This window comes from Ranitomeya imitator, chromosome 5, assembly GCF_032444005.1.
Source record: "Ranitomeya imitator isolate aRanImi1 chromosome 5, aRanImi1.pri, whole genome shotgun sequence".
Taxonomy (NCBI): Eukaryota; Metazoa; Chordata; class Amphibia; order Anura; family Dendrobatidae; genus Ranitomeya; species Ranitomeya imitator.
The window spans coordinates 524,851,220-524,870,510 of record NC_091286.1 but is presented as its reverse complement, the minus strand read 5'-3'; the positions used below and the strand labels follow the sequence as shown (position 1 = coordinate 524,870,510).

The following is a 19,291-nucleotide window of genomic DNA, read 5'->3' as shown; positions in this document are numbered from 1 at the left end:
AGTTGCATTACAGACATGGTGATATCTGATCTGGACCAGTGTATCCTCCTGGTTGAAGTCAGAAAATAGACTCATTAGAAATTAAGTCAGTAGAGCCATTATACCCAATAAGTATTGAGGGGTTGAAGTCATAAAACTGGCAGATTGAAATAAGTGGTAAGTTTGATATATATCGTCTGTGCGCTCTTGGGGTAATAAAAGGGCAACTCTTCAATAAACCTATAAGAGGAAGAATTGATGGATGAGTTAAAATGTCCCCCTTATCTGTCAGACTCTTGTGGCGAAGGAGGAACATAGTAACATAGTAACATAGTTAGTAAGGCCGAAAAAAGACATTTGTCCATCCAGTTCAGCCTATATTCCATCATAATAAATACCCAGATCTACGTCCTTCTACAGAACCTAATTGTATGATACAATATTGTTCTGCTCCAGGAAGACATCCAGGCCTCTCTTGAACCCCCCGACTGAGTTCGCCATCAACATCTTCGCAAGTTAACACAAATGCTTTCACATAAGGTAAGACAGTTCTGATTATTACTCAAGAACAGGATGATATGTCCATAACGTACATGGTTGAGGGGACAGGATTCTAATACCTTGGTTTCAGGCCATTTGAGCTTTGACCAATACCATATGAGGTCTGTTATCTTTTTTCTGACTAAGTTGCTTCCTCGTGGGGAACGGGGGGAAAAAAAAGTGGTGCACCATCATCTGTGTGCTTGAAAACGAATCTGTTTTGCATTTGACTGTTTTCAACTAACAATTTTCATAGTTGGATTGTGTTATTAGCATCCATTTAAGTTGTGGAATGGATGGCGTTAATAGAGAATAGGATAAATTCTATCATCCCTATCATTAATAAATGTTTGATCGAGGCTTTTCTGTATATTGAATAGATCAGACTTCTCTTCTTTTTTTTTGCTGTTCTAGTTGTATCAGGTCTTAGTACTTGGTTAAGAGTAACCAGAAATTCTCTAAGGTGGAAATCTCAAACTATAGTTGTCTCTTTCAGCTTAAATAAGTTTCTTAGGAGGACGTAACATTACAAACTAAGGAACACACCAAAAGAAAAAAAAGATTTGTTAAAGTTGGATTAAAAAAAAAGAAGTAATATTTCAAAATACTTTGGCATTCTGGGATGCTCAATCTACCCTTGATAGCATAGTGTTTCACAGATATTTTGAACCATTAGGTAATCATTGACACCAGATCTTGACCTTAAAGGTGACCTTACTTCAATGGAAAATGTCAACAATTTGGAGTTAGATGTTAAGTAATAGTTTAAGCAGATGCAGTTGCTGGGTCCATTGGCAACTAGGAAACTACTTATGGCTCTGTTAATAATACCAGGTTTTTTGAATCACCTAACCTCTGCTTCTGTTAACCCCTTTATCCCACAAGACTGTTACACCTTCATGGCCAGGCCAAATTTGACAATTCTGACCAATGTCACCTTATGTGGTAATAACTCTGGAGCGTTTCAACGGATCTCACTGCTTTTTAGATTTTTTTTTTTTCACAACATATTGTACTTCATGATAGAGTTAAAATTATATGACTTGCAATTATATGTGAAAAAATGGAAATTTGGTAAAAATTAAGCGATTTTCAAACATTTTATGCCCTTAAACAGCGCTACCGTATAACACACAAACTAGTTCATAAATAAGGTTTCCCACATGTCTACATCAGCACAATTTTTAAAACATTATTTTTTTAGGAAGTTCAGCAATTTCTAATTTTTCCAAGAAAATTTACAAAACCTTTTTTTAGGGATCATATTTGAAGAGACTTTGGGGGGCCTATGTGACAGAAAATACCCAAAAGTGACACCATTCTAAAAACTGCACCCCTCAAGGTACTCAAAAACACATTCAAGAAGTTTATTAACCCTTCAGGTATTTCACAGGAATTAATGGAATGTGGAAAGAAGAAATGAACATTTAACTTTTTTCACAAAAAAAGTTACTTTCAAACCAATTGTTTTTTTTTATTTTCACAAGGGTAACAGGTGAAAATGGATGCCAAAATTTGTTGTGCAATTTCTCCTCAGTATGCCGATACCCCATATGGGGTCTAAAACTACTTTTCAAGCACAGTGCGAAGCTCAGAAGACAAGAAGCACCATATTTTGCTGAACTGGTTTGAGGGTGCTATGTCACATTGGCAGAGCTCCCAAGGTGCCATAACAGTAGAATTGTCACATAAGTGACCTCATGTTACAGAATTTTATTCCATTGGGCGCCAAAGAAAAAATATTTACATTTTTACCACCATAATTTAGTTTTAGCCCCAAGTTTTTAATTTTTCTAAGGACTAGTATTTAAAAATGGACCTCAGTTTGTTGTAAAAATTTCTCCTGAGTGCGCCAAAACCATACATGTTATTGGGAAATACTTATCCAGCAAAGTGCAAAGATCAGAAGGGAATGAGCGCCATATTATAGTGCAGATTTTACAGATACAGTTTGCTGGTACCCTGACCCACTGTGAGGAGCCATTTCACTTTCCCAGAGCATTTGTACTACCAGTAATGTGGAAGCCACTTATATTTCCGATAACAGATGACATACCTAAGAGGAAAGTTGATTTTTTTTTTGTGAATTGAGTTGAAACCTTTTTTGAGAACATTTTACATAATAATTTGGATCACATTCATCTGGTACTCTATGCTGAGCACTTGGGGTTTCCATCTTAATCCCGGAGTGACATACTGCACCAAACTGTTGCGGACCAGGCTTTTGTGCACACCTGAAAAGACGGACACCGCCGGATCACAGGCCAGATGTCGTCCAAAGTTCCTCCATATGCCTCATTATAGGGAATCTTTTACCCAGGTTCCATCTGAATCATGTATTTCAGAAATTTACGCGGAAAGCCTGGTGTTAAACAGGGTGTTTTGTTTTAAATAAAGGATTTTATTTTTGCAGTGTGTTGATTTCAAAACTTATGGGTTAGTAATGGGGGCATCTTATAGACACCTCTACATTACTAACACCTGGGCTTGATGTCAGCTGACAATAAAAAGCTGACATCAACCCCAAACCTATTACCCCACTTGTCACTGCCACGCGTCAAGTGGGAATAGCGAGGCTAAGTCTCAGATTTGGCGGATCTTATGGATGTGCCATTTCTGGGGTGGCTGAGAGCTGATGTTGTTAGCCTGGGGGGTGAGGCAATGCGTTTTACAGCACCAGCAAAGTCTATGAGATTTCAGAAATCTCATTCTCACATCTTGTTGTTTTTTTTGTCATCAGTATTTTGTGCTTTGCATGTTTTTTTGCACAGTAGTGTGTGCCACTTCTTTCAGCATTTTTATTCCTTGGTCATTGTCTCTCAGGTTCTGACATGGGGGAGAGGAAAAATTATAATTACTTACTGGTGATTTGATTTTCCTGAAACCCATGACAGCACCCCGATTTGTTCTCTCCCTCTGGCTTATGGTTGGTGTTGGTTTTCAATTTTCTCACAATGAAGAACAGGCGTAAGTGAATGTATGAATAATGATTGTAATTTGGGTGACTCTTACTTGAATACTTGGAAACTGCATTGAAGGAAAAAGTGTGAGTTACCTTATTATTTGTGCTCTTGGCTTCCTGTCCAGCGATGGGGGCGGATCCCGCTCTCTCAGGTGCTGTTATGTGATTTATGAAAATAAGTTCTGAGTTCTCCTATTCCTGCACGGATTAGAAGTATTTCACTTTCTTATGATATGGTGTAAATTTCTTTAGGCAGTGCAGGGGTTAATCTGCTCTGTTGAGATCTGGGCTCTGGCTAGCACTCATTGTCAGAGTTGATTATGCTGCATGACTGGAGGTTATTGGTGGTTATTATTGGAAAAGGCATTTGGTGGATTTATGTCTGACTTTTGCTAGGTTTTGAGTGTCTGAAAATGTCCTTTCGTCTCCTACTTTGGTTTAACCCCATACTCCACTCTCCGGTGCATTCCTCTGTTGTTTGTGTATATATTTGTATGTTAGGTATTTTTCATTACCCCTGTTCGCATTACTTTGTTAGTCTGGTTGGTCGAGCACAATGGTGTCCAGTGATGAGAGTATACTCCTTGCTCGGGTTTTACTGAGCACGCTCGGGTGATCTCCGAGTATTTGTTAGTGCTCCGAGATTTAGTTTTCATCCCGGCAGCTGAATGATTTACAGCTAGGAGCCTGCTGGATTATATGTGGGGATTCCCTAGCAACCAGGCCTGGCTAGTAGCTGTAAATCATTCAGCTGCCGGGATGAAAACTAAATCTCCGAGCACTAACAAATACTCGGAGGTCACCCAAGTGTGCTCGGGGAAAACCAGAGCAACCAGTACACTCGCTTATCACTAGTGTACAGTATTTTGGTTCATTTTTTTTTTTTTAAATGTACTTGTTTTTGTGACATTTACAGGGTGAATCCAGTGGATGTGAAGTCTAAGCTTTCAATCTGGAGAGAAATACACAAGAAATATTCATCTCTCCTGCACACGTTGGAAGGAGAAGACCTGGCTGAAGATGCCGTCATTTGCCCATTGGAAGGTGTCACAGTGACATTGCGCTTGGCTGCTGTCTGCACCACTGCTAGTGATTCTGTCATGTAAGTGCTATGTATCATGGAAAGGGACTGTCTAGGAAATAGTCAATCATTGTACTGTGACACACTAGGGGAACTGAATTACGGTACTTAATTCTAAGGTAGAACCAAAATACTGTACACCATTGTCTCCTTGGGACCCTAACCATGGTTTTCTTAGAAGAAAGCAGTATGAGTTGTCTTTTAACAGTGAGGATGGCAAATTAAATTTAGTCTTCTTAAAGGGGATTGGCACGAGAGCAAGTAAAGCACTCAAGAAATGATGCTTTGCGGATGTATGGGTTCCCTGGTATCATTTAGGGGTTCCCACATGGTCACAGGTTTGGGAATCCCTGCTGTCGACTTTGGGAGCCATTTTTTTCCTTTGTAGCCTGTCTGTAAGAACTGAAATACACAGTAGAGACCCCCAATAAGTTGAACAGTAGTTAGCAGCACGAGTTCTCCAGCCCTGAAAGTAATATGCAAGAAGCAGAAAGAATATATTTGTGTTTAAAAACACATTAATCTGAATACATTTCAAGCACGTTATGGCCCTTACATCATAGAAATATGAATGGTCTAATATTAAATAATATGTTTGGTGTGCCCTGCTCTGCTGCCAAACTTGTGCCCCAGGCATATATACAACTTTATGCTATTGTTTACATGTGTCATTGATGTCTATTGTAATAAAAAGAATGCTGAGCAGAATTCTCTTTTCATGCGTACTGAAAGAGTAATCTCGTGTTTGGTTCTTCAAGTCTATGGAGTTATCTATACTTGTACCAAATGTTGCTCCTTGCATATACAGTGTATAGTGTCGCAAAACATGTCAGCCTTTAACTGGTCATTCTCGTTATTAAATTGCTTTAGTTACATAGCATAAAAGTAAGCAAGTTTGCAGTTGATTTAGTATTTTTATATCTACTGCCATCCTCCTCCAGAGTTTTTATCTTACACAGAGTACAGCTTGTTGCCAGGGAGCTCGGCCACCAGAGCCTGGCCCAGCATGTTCAGTAAATACATTCCAGGAAATGAGTTAACTCATATCATCCCAGTTCTCTCCAGCCTATTGACAAACCTCATATCAGTCTTGTAAATTCACAATACCCCAGCCCACCAGGATCTGCAGCATCAAGAACAATTTTCCTAATCACAGCTCTCACTTTCCTGAGCCGTGATACTGTTCAAAGGCCCTGTTATTTCTATGTGTAAAGGTAGTGATAACAGTGTTGAACAAACAAGGACTGATGTTTAATGTGCTGTAGCAGGACAAAGCTATTGGATGAGAACTGTCACTCAAGTAGGAGTGCCCTCCCCCCGCAAACACACAGGAAGTAAGGGTACCGTCACACAGTGCAATTTTCATCGCTACGACGGTACGATCCGTGACGCTCCAGCGTCGTAACAATATCGCTCCAGCGTCGTAGACTGCTGTCACACTATGCAATCTACGACGCTGGAGCGATAATTTCATGACGTATGTGCGATGTAGAAGCCGTTGGTTACTATGCGCACATCGTATACGATATATGTTACACCATGCAATCTAGCCACAGCGGGACACTAGACGACGAAAGAAAGTTTCAAACGATCTGCTACGACGTACGATTCTCAGCGGTGTCCCTGATCGCAGGAGCGTGTCAGACACTGCGATCTCGTAACTATATCGCTCGAACGTCACGAATCGTGCTGTCGTAGCGATCAAAATTGCACTGTGTGACGGTACCCTAAGGAGAGTGCAGAGCCCAGATCTGCTCAAGAGACAACTTGAGAATACACCTTTTATGCTAAAGACTGTTATACATTGAAAGAACTTTACCGGTGTGATGAGAACTGATTTTATTTTTACTATGTTTTTAATGTCCACACAGTGTATCGCCAAAGACCCCAGAAGGGATGTCTAGCACCCAAGTTACAGGGGTAGTACAGCAGCTTTCTTGGGTTGGCCCTGAAGAGATTGTGAGAGTACTTAATATCTGCACAAAGCTTCTTAATTCTGGATACCACCACGTAGATCCCATGCTGAGAAAGATAGTCCAAATATTTGATGCCTTACTTTATATACATGGTGAGCCAACATCTGATATCATAAATGATGTAGCTGGAGTTGATATAATTTGTCCTATGTCTAATTTATTACTTTTTTATAGTCTTAACATTCCGAACAGTTATTTCCATGCTTTTAGTGGCCTCCACATGTGCTCATGTACAGCTAGCCAGGAATCTCACTGCTTAATTAAAACATGATATAATAGTTTTCTTTTAAAGTAGCAATTTTCGGGCTCCTCCACATTATTACTTTTTGATCTATAGATAAGACTATAGGAAACACTCCATACTTAAATCACGCTGTAAGTTCACTTTTGCAGTTCTTTAGTTAGAAATTCCTCAGTTACACGCATGTAGCTTGTGTCTTGGTTACAAAATGCACCCAGTAGGAATATTAATAATATATATGTGAATTGTCATTGCTCTTCTGGGGAAAGAGATGATACAAAGCAAAGAAGAGCTACACTATGTTCTGCTGAAATTCATCCCTTGTGCACTATAGCTCACAGCTGTAGATGTGACACACCTGTAAGGATGTTGGGTGTAGGTTACTGATCCTGTTTCTATATATACTATACTAAACCAATCATTCTCCTCTATTTTACTTAAAGTGAAACATCGTTTACCGGATCAAACACTGGTGGATTTGTGTGGACTGGTCTCTTTGCCTTGGATTCACAGCCATTCAAGTCATGCTTCCTGTAAGGTGGCCGCGTTTGACTCATCCCTCTTAACAATAAGTCATAGGATCCATGAAGAAGTCTGTAAGTAACATGGATTGATATTACCATTCCTGTAATCAATAATAGAATGGATTCTTGTAGTTAAAAAAAAAAAAAAAAAAATCCTGTGTTGTATGTGCAGTTGTTAATTGATGGTGTGGTTTCTTCTCTTTATTCCGCAGTACCAGTGATTCAGTCCCAATGTCTCTTTCTTCTGTCACTTTTTCCCAAACACATAATGCCGGACTGGAGGTTGGCGGTTTACCAGTGGTCACTAGAAAGCCAACATGAAGTTGTTCGTGCCTTCTGCGTGAAAGGATTCCCTGTACTGAAACAACACATTAAGCAGGAGGCCGGCAGTCCACTTCCCAAAGCTTTGCTGTAAGTATGGCGGTTGGTTGATCACTTCACATGGGCGTATAGATTGACATGCCCCCATGCCAACGCACTGTTAATGCTGCTGTCAGAGTTTGATAGCGGCATTTAACAGGTTAACAGTTGTGCGTAGAAGTCCACCACCCATGAGCCCACTCCATACATCCGCTGCCAACTATATGCCGTACATGTACAGCGAATGTCTGTAAGGAGTTAAGAAACCCATTTTAAAAGGGATTGGTTACTACTTGGACATCCCTTTTTTAAATTAAGTAGCTCCTCTTGTACAGTAAAAGTACTGTATATACTCACCTCTCACTGGTGCCAGGTCTCCTGTGACATTGTTAGGCCACGATCACACTGCAGCTGAATTAGTGAGCACGTACGGCCTCTGTGCTCTTACTAATTCAGTTTCTACCAAGTATTGATCAGCCGCTGATTGGCTGCAGGACTCATGTGGCATAACAATGAATCAGAAGTGTCGGTGCATGATGTGTGTTTGCGCTTGTATATATATTATACAGTATTTCTCCTACGCCTCATTGGGAGACACAGGACCATGGGGTGTTATGCTGCTGCCACTAGGAGGACACTAAGCGAACACAAAATAAGATTAACTCCTCCTCTGCAGTATACACCCTCTCACTGGCTGAAATTCAACCAGTTCTTGCTTAGTGTCTGTAGGAGGCACTTGGGTCTGTTTCAGACCCCAACGTTTTTTGTTTTTTTTACTTAACCCTGCTGTTCTGTTGGTCAAAAATGACCGACTTTGAACTTCAATATTCTTTAAAATATTCAAGATGCGGCTCTGAAACCCGTGGCCGACCGACCCATCCTCATTTAATTCAATCAACCACAAGTTTCAGAACCGCATCTTGAACACCCCCAAAAATACCAAAGTTCAAAATAGGTCTCCCCAGACCGAACAGAACAGCAGGGTTAACGGAGTGAAGGGGCAACGGATCCCTTTTCAAGGGTCCGCTCTCCCCTGAACCATCAACAGGCGACTACGCAAAGTATATCTTCCCGTACCCTCTCCTGCGACGACTGGGGCATGCCTAACCTCATGGAGTTTTTCCCTTCATGTTCCTCTCCGGGGCAGAGAAGAACCCACAACTGGATGGACAGAGGCACTAATGGCAGAAACCCCACAACCACTGGCGAGGTCCTCTCCATCCCCCGCTATAGGGAGGATGGATTGAGCTCATACCCTTACACAGAGAGGAGGTGCTGCACAACTCCGGCTCTGCTTCATTCTCCGTGAGTATGAGCCCCCTTGCGCTTCCCTGCGATGGATGGTGCGGGTCCTTGACCCCGGGGAGAGGTGCCGCTGGCCTGGTGCCAGCGGCAGTCGATCGGCGTCCCGTCACGCTTCCCTTCTTCCCAGTCGGCGCGCGCCGCCGGCAGGCTCCAGAAATTTAGCCCCCGGCTTTTAACCGGACTAGGCTGCTATTTTTAATGGCACCGCCCACCACAGGAGTTCTACCCACGTTCCTGGCGCTTTTCGTCCTGAACGAGACGCGCCCTGCTAATCTCGGGGGCCATGTCCTTTTAGCCTACTGCTGTGGGACCACGCTGACTTTCAGCCCGCAACGCTACAGGACCGGCGCACATCCTTCTGCTTTTTTTTTTCCAGACCGCGACTCCTTCCCTGGGGACACAGGCACAGGACCTTGGGTAAGCTGCATACAATCTCTGGAAGAGAGCTTAACCCAGGGGTCCCCAACTCCAGGCCTCGAGGGCCGCCAACAGTGCAGGTTTTCAGGATTTCTTTAGTATTGCATCGGTGGTAATGTGATCATCTGCACAGGAGGTGATTCCAACCCCTGTGCAATACTAAGGAAATCCTGAAAACCTGCACTGTTGGTGGCCCTCGAGGCCTGGAGTTGGGGACCACTGGCTTAACCCCTCCTATGCACCTATAGCGCACCCTCTGCCTTTAACTCTCTGGCACACACTATGTCTTAATCTAAGGACAAACGAGTTAACAAAAAACACATAGTATTTTTTACCTCATGTGCCACTTGCAATTATGCCTTACCTCGTGCTAACAATACTCTGTTATGCACGGATTGCGACCCGGCCTGTGTGCAGCCGCCTCCTGCCGCCGCCAACGCCACCTCCGACCCTGCGGAGCCTAGTCCCCCTGAGTGGGCCTCTTCCCTGTCACATTCTATGGTTTCCCTGGCCAAGGCAATAGACTCTCTCCGGGGACCCTCTCTAAGTCAGAATGTCACCTTGCTGACCGCAGAGGACTCTGGCGACCGTAGGGAACCGACCACCAGCAGGGGGCGTAATCCGTTGCAGAGAGCTCAGGTCTCCAGAAAAAAGACCCATGTCGCGTCCCCCAATCACGCTCGTGCTTCGGCATCTGCAAGCTCAATTTCTCTCTCCCCTTCTCCTGAGGGTCTCAGCGCACATGACTCTGAATACGAGTCTGATGCATCTGTAGACCAGGATTCCTCGACTTGTCAGGAGACGCTTGATTCCCTCATTGAGGCGATCAACAGGATCCTGAGAGTGGACGAGGAATCCACTTCCACTCCTGAACACATGGTGTCTTTTAAGAAAACTAAACACGTCCAAAAAGTATTTGCCAATCACCCTGAGTTTAAGGACATTGTCCAGAAACATAGGGACCGACCAGATAAACGATTCACGGGCCAAAAGCCCATCGAGTCCAAATGTCCTTTCGCCCCGGATTTAATGAAGGATTGGCTGCAGTTCCCCTCAGTGGATCCTGCCGTATCGCGTCTCGCATCCAGAACACTTCTATCTTTGTCTGCCGGTTCCTCAGTCAAAAACCCCACTAACCGTCAAATTGACTACCTGGCTCGCTCTGTCTTCGAGGCTTCAGGAGCGGCACTCTTTCCTTCCTTCGCCACGACCTGGGTACCTAAGGCAATGGTCACTTGGGCAGAGGCGTTAGCCGCAACCTTCCACGACAGCAATCTTCCCCCAGAGGTGGCCAACCTCGCTAGTCACATAGCCCAAGCCGGGGACTTTGTAGTTAACACTTCCATAGATGCGACCAATTGCGCTGCACATGCAGTTGCAAATGCAGTTTCCATCAGAAGGGCCCTGTGGCTCCGAGATTGGCGAGCAGATTCTGCTTCCAAAAAAATCGTTGACCTCTCTGCCTTGCCAAGCTGGTCGCTTATTTGGTGAGAAACTGGACCAAATAATTTCTGACGCTACCGGAGGAAAGCGTAAATTTCTTCCTCAACAAAGGCCTACCCGGCCGTTTCGGAATCGACAACAGCCTCGGTTCCGGCCCTTTCGCAACAACTCCAGTTGGTCCCCTACAACCTTCTCTTCTGGATCAGGACGAGCTTAACACGGAGACAGCGGATCCCAGGTCTCATTCAGACCTAACCGTACCTGGAAACCCAGACTGAGGTCTTCTGGATCTAAGGGAACCAGACCCCTTAGATCTTCTACACAATGACTCGTCGAGATATCCTGCGGACACCAACAAGGTAGGCGACCGCCTTCTTTTGTTCTGTCATGCCTGGCTCTCGGTCGTCCACGGCGAGTGGGTCAGAGAGCTGGTGTCCTTTGGATGCAAAATAGAGTTTTCTTCACCTCCCCCAACACTTTTTTCCCCTCTTCTCCTCCCAAAACAAAGTTAACAGCATTTCTTCAGGCCGTACAGGCGCTACGAAGTGACGGAATCCTTATTCCGGTTCCTCAGGACCAAAGGTTCAAGGGGTTTTACTCAAACCTATTTGTGGTCTCAAAAAAGGACGGATCGCTGCAGCCTATACTAGACTTAAAGCTTTTAAACAAGTTCGTCAAGTTTTGACTCTTCAGAATGGAATCCCTCCGTTCTGTTGTCGCGTCCATGGAAAAAGGAGAGTTCCTAGCAACTGGTCGCCGACGTTCCCTGGCGGCTACCAGATCGCCTGGATCTACTTTCGCAGGGCCCGATTTACCACAAGAGCTCCGGGGCCCTGTCTTTGACGGCGTGGCCATTGAATCCTGGATTTTAGCCCAAGCTGGATTCTCTCCTGCAGTTACGTCCACCATGATTAGTGCTAGAAAGCCCGTGTCCATGTGCATTTATCATCGCACCTCGCGAATCTTCTTCTCATGGTGCAACGCCCATGGACGATCTCCTCTGGTGTTCTCCATTCCTTCCATACTAGAATTCCTCCAATCAGGATTAGAGTCGGGTCTCGCACTTAGTTCGTTCAAAGGACGCGTTTCAGTCAGTTCTATTCCAACACAAGTTTGCCACCAGATTACCGGTAAAGACATTCATTCAGGGAGTTTCCCGTATGGCGCCTCCCTATAAAATGCCGTTGGATTCACGGGATCTTAATTTGGTTCTCGGAGTCCTACAGGAGGCCCCTTTCGAACCACTGCAGGAGGTATCACTAACCTTTCTTTCCTGGAAGGTGGTTTTCTTAGTGGCAATTACGTTAATCAGACGAGTCTCGGAGTTGGCAGCCTTTTCCTTTTGACCCCCGTTCCTGATTTTTCATCCAGACAAGACAGTCTTGAGGACGTCGCCCTCTTTCCTGCCCAAGGTTGTTTCCTTTTTTCACCTCAATGAGGAAATTGTTCTGCCCACATTCTGTCCGGCAACGGTCCATAGTATCGAGAAAGCTCTTCACACTCTCGATGTGGTTAGGGCTCTTAGACGGTACATTTCGCGGACGGCTCCCTTCTGCCAGTCAGATGTCCTGTTCGTGCTTCCAAAGGAGCATAGGAAGGGTCTAGCCCCTTCAAAGGCCACACTAGCCAAGTGGATTCGTTCGGCTATTCAGGAGTCCTACCGTGTCAGGGGCGCTCCTGTCCCAGCAGGGATTAAGGCGCATTCTACTCGGTCAGTGGGCGCCTTTTGGGCCATTCGGCATGAAGCGTCAGCACAGCAGGTCTGCAAAGCTGCGACTTGGTCCAGCTTGCATACTTTTACAAAACACTACGACGTTCATTCTTAGTCTTCTGCAGACGCTGCTCTAGGCAGGCGCATTCTGCAATCTGCAATACCACAGCTGTAAGCCAGTGGTACATGGGGTGTTAGCAGTTGTGTTGCTCCCCACCCAGGGACTGCTTGAGGACGTCCCACGGTCCTGTGTCCCCCAAAGAGGCGTAGGATAAATAGGGATTTTTGTGTACTCACCGTAAAATCCTTTTCTCCGAGCCAATCATTGGGAGACACAGCACCCACCCTGTTAGCCTATGGCTAGGTTAAGTTCCTTGGTTTTGACATAGTTTATTGTCCTTTGTTTATTACTCCTACTGCTTTGTTACCGAACTGGTTGAATTTCAGCCAGCGAGAGGATGTATACTGCAGAGGATGAGTTAATCTTTTTTCTGTTCACTTAGTGTCCTCCTTGTGGCATGGTCCTGTGTCCTCCAATGATTGGCTCGTAGAAAAGGATTTTGCGATGAGTACACAAAAATCCCTATTTTTCGGACTAAAAGACGCAAGCACCAAACCAGAAGGAGCACCTAGCTTTTAGAGGAGGAAAATAGAAAGAAATAAAACATTGAAGTAAAAAATGTCATGACGCACTGTTATGGGGGGATACTAATATCCCCTATCCTGACTACCTATTGAAGCTCATCAAGAGAATGCCAAGAGTGTGCAAAGCAGTCATCAAAGCAAAAGGCGGCTACTTTGAAGAACCCAGAATATAAGACATAATTTCAGTTGTTTCACACTTTTTTAAGTACCGTATATAATTCCACATGTGTTAATTCATAGTTTTGATGCCTACAGTGTGAATGTACAATTTTCATAGTCATGAAAATACAAAAAAATCATTAAATGAGAAGGTGTGTCCAAACTTTTGGTCTGTACTGTATATGTCCACAATACAGGTATACATGGCCCCTCATCCCTATCCTGGTATATATGGCCCCCATCAAGCTGCACACAAAAAACATAAAGCATTCTACTTACCTTTCCTCCGCTCCCTTGCAGCGTCCTGTTCTGATGTCAGTAGCTGATTTCAACTTACAAGCAGTGAATGGCAGTGATGTCAGGCCGCTGATTATACTCACTGGGCATGGTGAGCAGTGAATATTCATTCTGCTGAAGTAAGCCGGCGGCTGCAGCTAACAGTTTGCCAACTATTAAACAGAATGAATGTTCAATGCTCCACACGCCTATAGTCTTCCAAACCTCTCGGCAATACCTTCAGTGCAAAGAGGCGGGAGGGAGTACGGGCGAAGAGCAGTGAATATTCATTTACTTCAATAGCGAGCACAGGTGTAAGCCGCAGCAGCTGGCTCCTGCCTCCTGTGACCCGCTGCTATGCCACAGCTGCAAGCCCAGGGAACCATTGCAAAGCTTGGGGAATCGCTGCATTCAATATAGGATACCAGCCCAATTGATGAGATATCTGAGCACTGATTACCTGGCGTGTTGAGGAATATCAGACACTGGGCACCTTAACAATAAACTATTGCAGCCAGGGCTATTAAATCAACTTCCAGATTTGGATAGGCACTAGAAGACTTATTAGACATTAGATTATATTACTGTAGAAGAGCAAAATAATGCAGTGATATATAAAATTGCTGGATATTGAATAATATCCTTTACAGGAATATTGCAGGTTGGGAATATTGATAATATCTTTGATACCACAACAGCTACTGCAATAATCTAAGATCTCCCAAAATTCTTGGTAGCAGAGAGTTCCACATCAAGGAGATGATACTTTCAGTGTTTTTTCCCTTCACTACATGTTTTATTCTGATTTATTTCTTCTTTTGTAGAGAACACTTGAATGATAACTCGCAGCTTGTAAAGAAGGAGTTAGCCCAAGCTATGACCAAGCTAGCATGTGGCGTTACTATTGGATTCACCCTCCAGGATTCAGGGAAAGGACCAGCTATAGACTGTGATCTGCTGTGTTGCAGCTTGAGACTAAACTTGCTTCCTTTGTCTCGTCCTTCTGCCATCAGTGCTTCTTTTTTTAAGCCTTTCTTTTATCTTCTGGACCGAAGCATGCCAAGCTCCGTAAAAATGGGTAAGTTCTCTACCTATAGTGTTCCAGTCTGCGTGACATAGTTAAAGCCAACCTGTCATGGGGATTTTATGCCTCAAGCTACTAACATGTATGTGCCATCAACTGGAGGGAGGCTGATTAAATCCGTATCTTGGTAGTAGAAATGCGTTGGGGTGTTTCTCAACAATCCTTCATTGAAACTTTATACGAGATCTCTCGAAAACACGGGTAGTGCCAGGGGCTGCACTTGTGACGTCGATAGACCCGGTGAGTAGATCTGCACATTCCCCTGGTACACGCTAGTCAGCCTCTAATTGCCTGTACATACATGTCATTAGGTAGAAGTATCAAGGTAGCTAGAAGGAATATAGAGCGCACATAGGGTCTTATCCGAGATAAAGAGAATATTCGTGAGAGATAGTATAAATTTACTCACCTATTATGGTTGTGTAAGACACAACCACTGCACTTAGCATTGGCGGCTGCTGCAAGCCCCGATGTGATGATCCTTGGCTAGATGAAGAGAATGGGGCATCAGACTGCGCTGCTCGCCGGTCAGAATAATGTACCAGAGAAGTCCAAATAGAAGTAATAGAGAATAGACTTTATTTCTACGCGTTTCGTGGGATCACACCACTTCCTCAGGACAGTCTATACACATACACATACAGGGTCTTGTATTTATAGCAAAAGAAGGCACATGGAGACGCCTCCTTTCAAAGAAAAAAACAAAAAAACACCACACCCAGACTTCTCTGGTACATTATTCTGACCGGCGAGCAGCGCAGTCTGATGCCCCATTCTCTTCATCTAGCCAAGGATTATGTAGAAGTATAAAATTCTCAAAGCGGATTCTGTTGAAGGGGAAGCCATTTATGTTAGACTAAGTTTGGCTGAACCCAACGATTTTGTTGGTACCAGCCGACCATCTTATGTCAGGAGTTAAAGGAATCTGGCATGCTGAATTTCTACATGCCAGAGGCTGTGTTTTCAGGTAGATCATCTGTTGCCAGAGGTGTCTGACTGTGGTTTCTTTCTTCTCTCTCCACTGAAAACACATACATGGTCGGCCCAGCGGAAGCATTCATGTATATGCGGAGGTGTCGGGAGGAATGGCTGGGGCCTGAAGTGTCTGGCTGACAGTTATTAAAAGTATAAGACCTGCTTTAGTTTGCGGTTTGTTCTAATGGAAAATTGTTTTTCTAGCATTCATAGAAAATATTCCTGACTTGTTTACACACCTAAATGTCCAGAGAGATGAGCAGGATTTGAGATCTATGATTGAGACCTTACTGACCCTCATGGAAGATCCAGATAAGGATGTGAGAATAGCATTCAGTGGGAACATCCGATATGTCTTGGAGTCAATAAACTGTGAAGAAGGGAGCTTAAATGAGGTACAGACATTTTAAGAATATGTGAGTTTAAGGACCTCTAATGCTCGGACTGTACGGTGTGGATAGGGGATTATGGCTTATTAAAAGGCACTGGCCCATACACGTACATCTCTGTGGATGAGCCTCATATATTGATCTCTTCTGAAAATGTAATAGAATGTTTATGCTATATGTATTATTATTATTGTTTTTCAATATAATTATTTTATTTTGCACCTGGGCAATGCAGCTGTTAGTCGGTAGAATAAAGAAGGCATATACCAATGCTAAATTGGCTAGAGATAACGAAATGAAGGACACTCTTATACTTACAACTGGAGACATAGGTCGGTGAGTATAGGAAATCGGGATTAGTGAGTGCATTAAAAACCGAATATTACCTAAAATGTGTTTTTTCTATACCTTTCAGAGCTGCTAAGGGAGACCTGGTGCCATTTGCTCTGTTACACCTGTTACATTGTCTCTTATCCAAATCTACATCAGTTGCTGGAGCTTCCTACACTGAAATTCGATCGCTGGCAGCTGCAAAATCTATGCGCCTGCAGGACTTTTTCAGCCACTATAAAAAACCTATATGCAAGGTGAGAACGTGTCTTTGCTTATAAGCATTTTTTAACATAGGGGATTTTTAAAATTGCTAAATAAACCAAATTTTTGTACGTGAAAATATCACCATAACACTAATCATTTATTAGCCTGATAAGGGACTCGCATTGATTGATCGTCCTCCCAGAAAACTGCACTAAGAATGGGTCTCTACACACACGCGGAAACCTCTTAGTATGGGGTTGTTTCATGGCAGACATTTAAGGGCAGAACTCGTGGATATGCCATAACTATCTGTCCCCAGACATCTCCTATTAAAATTGCTGAAAAGAAAACAATTACGTATATTTAGCAATTGCTATCTTGTCATCAAGTTCCTTGTAGAGTCCCTGCACACCAGCCAGCAAGCCCTGCTGTCCGGCACACCGGGACGCAGCAGCGACATGCAGAAGCAGGAGGCAGTACATCACCGAGAAGTCGCCTTGGAAATATTGTCTGAAATTGCGAACGTTTTTGATTTTCCAGATCTCAACCGCTTTTTAACAGTAAGGATTTTCTGCTTTATTTTCTCAATTCCCTTTTTGAGTGTTTTGTATGTTGTGATTTACGTGCTTTTAGTAGCTGCAGTGTATCTATTGTACATCTAAATATTCAGTGAATCTTAATTTCTTCTGTATTATCTTTTTTTTTCTTTAAACAGAAGACATTGCAGCTTTTGCTTCCATATCTAGCTGCCAAAGCCAGCCCGGGAGCCTCCGCATTAATCCGAACAATTGCTAAGCAGCTGAATGCTAATCGCAGGGAGATCTTGATCAATAACTTCAAGTACATCTTCTCTCACCTCGTTTGTTCCTGCACCAAGGATGAACTTGAAAAGTCTCTTCACTATCTGAAGGTATGTAGCAATATTAATATGACTGCTGGATTTTTTTTTGATGTTTGAGGGATTTTAGCCAAAAACATTTTAGGCACATACAAAAGAAGAACCAGACCTTGGGCCCCCATTGGTGTTCCAAATCCAGGTCAAATGGGGGAAAGATTGCTATTGTTTCTACAATTAATATGTATGGCTCTATCTATAGGTGTCTGAGGCTAGCTTCACATCTTTGTGAAGGATTATGTATTTCTGTTCCATCATGGCTCATAACATTGGCACCTGAGGTACCCCATTGATTATAATGGAGTCAATTGGGTTTGCCGCTGCCTTTTTTTTAAGGAATGAAAAAGGCTCCGAAAAGGAGAATGTGCCTAGTCTAGTCTTAAGGTACCTTCACACATAACGATATCGTTAACGATATCGTTGCTTTTTGTGACGTAGCAACGATATCGTTAAGGAAATCGTTATGTGTGACAGCGACCAACGATCAGGCCCCTGCTGGGAGATCGTTGGTCGCTGAGGAAAGTCCAGAACTTTATTTCGTCGCTGGACTTCCTGCAGACATCGCTGGATCGGCGTGTGTGACACCGATCCAGCGATGTCTTCACTGGTAACCAGGGTAAACATCGGGTTACTAACCACAGGGCCGCGCTTAGTAACCCGATGTTTACCCTGGTTACCAGCGTAAAAGTAAAAAAGACAAACACTACATACTTACCTACCGCTGTCTGTCCCCGGCGCTCTGCTTCTCTGCACTCCTCCTGCACTGGCTGTGAGCGTCGGTCAGCCGGAAAGCAGAGCGGTGACGTCACCGCTCTGCTTTCCGGCCGCTGTGCTCACAGCCAGTGCAGGAGGAGTGCAGAGAAGCAGAGCGCCGGGGACAGACAGCAGAAGGTAAGTATGTACTGTTTGTTTTTTTTACTTTTACGCTGGTAACCAGGGTAAACATCGGGTTACTAAGCGCGGCCCTGCGCTTAGTAACCCGATGTTTACCCTGGTTACCCGGGGACTTCGGGATCGTTGGTCGCTGGAGAGCTGTCTGTGTGACAGCTCTCCAGCGACCAAACAGCGACGCTGCAGCGATCGACATCGTTGTCGGTGTCACTGCAGCGTCGCTGAGTGTGAAGGTACCTTAACTAGAGTGGCCAAACAATCAAGCAAAAGGTACTCTACATTTGTCTCTGAAGTTTAATTAGTCTTGCTGCCAGCTTCACTTTAGGGGGACTTTGCTTGATTCCTTCCTTTTGTCCTAAGATTTTATCTATGCAACATATGTATTGTGTACAATAGTGAGAGGAGGAACAAATCTAAAAACACAATTTACAATGTATTACCAGCCACATTTTATTATACATTTGTGGTAATCATTGTCTTGAATCTGCAGAATGAGACGGAGATAGAGCTGGGCAGCTTGCTTAGACAAGACTACCAGGGACTACACAATGAACTGCTGCTGCGACTCGGGGAGCATTACCAGCAGGTGTTCAATGGGCTGTCAATATTGGCTTCCTTCGCATCCAGTGATGACCCTTACCAGGGACCTAGGAACATTACTAAACCTGAAATAATGGTAAGAGGAAAGTGTAGAAATACAGGCTTCGGAGCAATGAGACTTTGCTCTAAGACATGAAACGTTGCTTTATTTTTCAGGCTCATTATCTACAACCCAAACTACTAGGAATCCTGGCTTTCTTTAATATGCATTTATTGAGTTCCAGTATTGGCATTGAAGAAAAAAAAATGGTGAGCTTTTTATTATTATTATCTATTATAGCGCCATTTATTCCGTAGCGCT

General features: G+C 43.7%; 1 protein-coding gene across 2 annotated transcripts in view; it reads left to right on the top strand.

The window, feature by feature from the left end:
* The window catches only part of ATR (ATR serine/threonine kinase), a 251,380-nt gene that overhangs the window by 36,162 nt on the left and 195,927 nt on the right, over positions 1 to 19,291 (top strand). For both annotated transcript variants that reach the window (XM_069727562.1, XM_069727561.1), the window contains exons 6-17: positions 4,398 to 4,583; positions 6,434 to 6,630; positions 7,223 to 7,375; positions 7,516 to 7,714; positions 14,444 to 14,697; positions 15,883 to 16,073; positions 16,303 to 16,403; positions 16,483 to 16,654; positions 16,994 to 17,164; positions 17,320 to 17,514; positions 18,881 to 19,066; positions 19,147 to 19,239. In XM_069727562.1, coding sequence (XP_069583663.1) covers positions 4,398 to 4,583; positions 6,434 to 6,630; positions 7,223 to 7,375; positions 7,516 to 7,714; positions 14,444 to 14,697; positions 15,883 to 16,073; positions 16,303 to 16,403; positions 16,483 to 16,654; positions 16,994 to 17,164; positions 17,320 to 17,514; positions 18,881 to 19,066; positions 19,147 to 19,239 — 2,098 coding nt within the window. The remainder of the gene's footprint in view (positions 1 to 4,397; positions 4,584 to 6,433; positions 6,631 to 7,222; positions 7,376 to 7,515; positions 7,715 to 14,443; positions 14,698 to 15,882; positions 16,074 to 16,302; positions 16,404 to 16,482; positions 16,655 to 16,993; positions 17,165 to 17,319; positions 17,515 to 18,880; positions 19,067 to 19,146; positions 19,240 to 19,291) is intronic.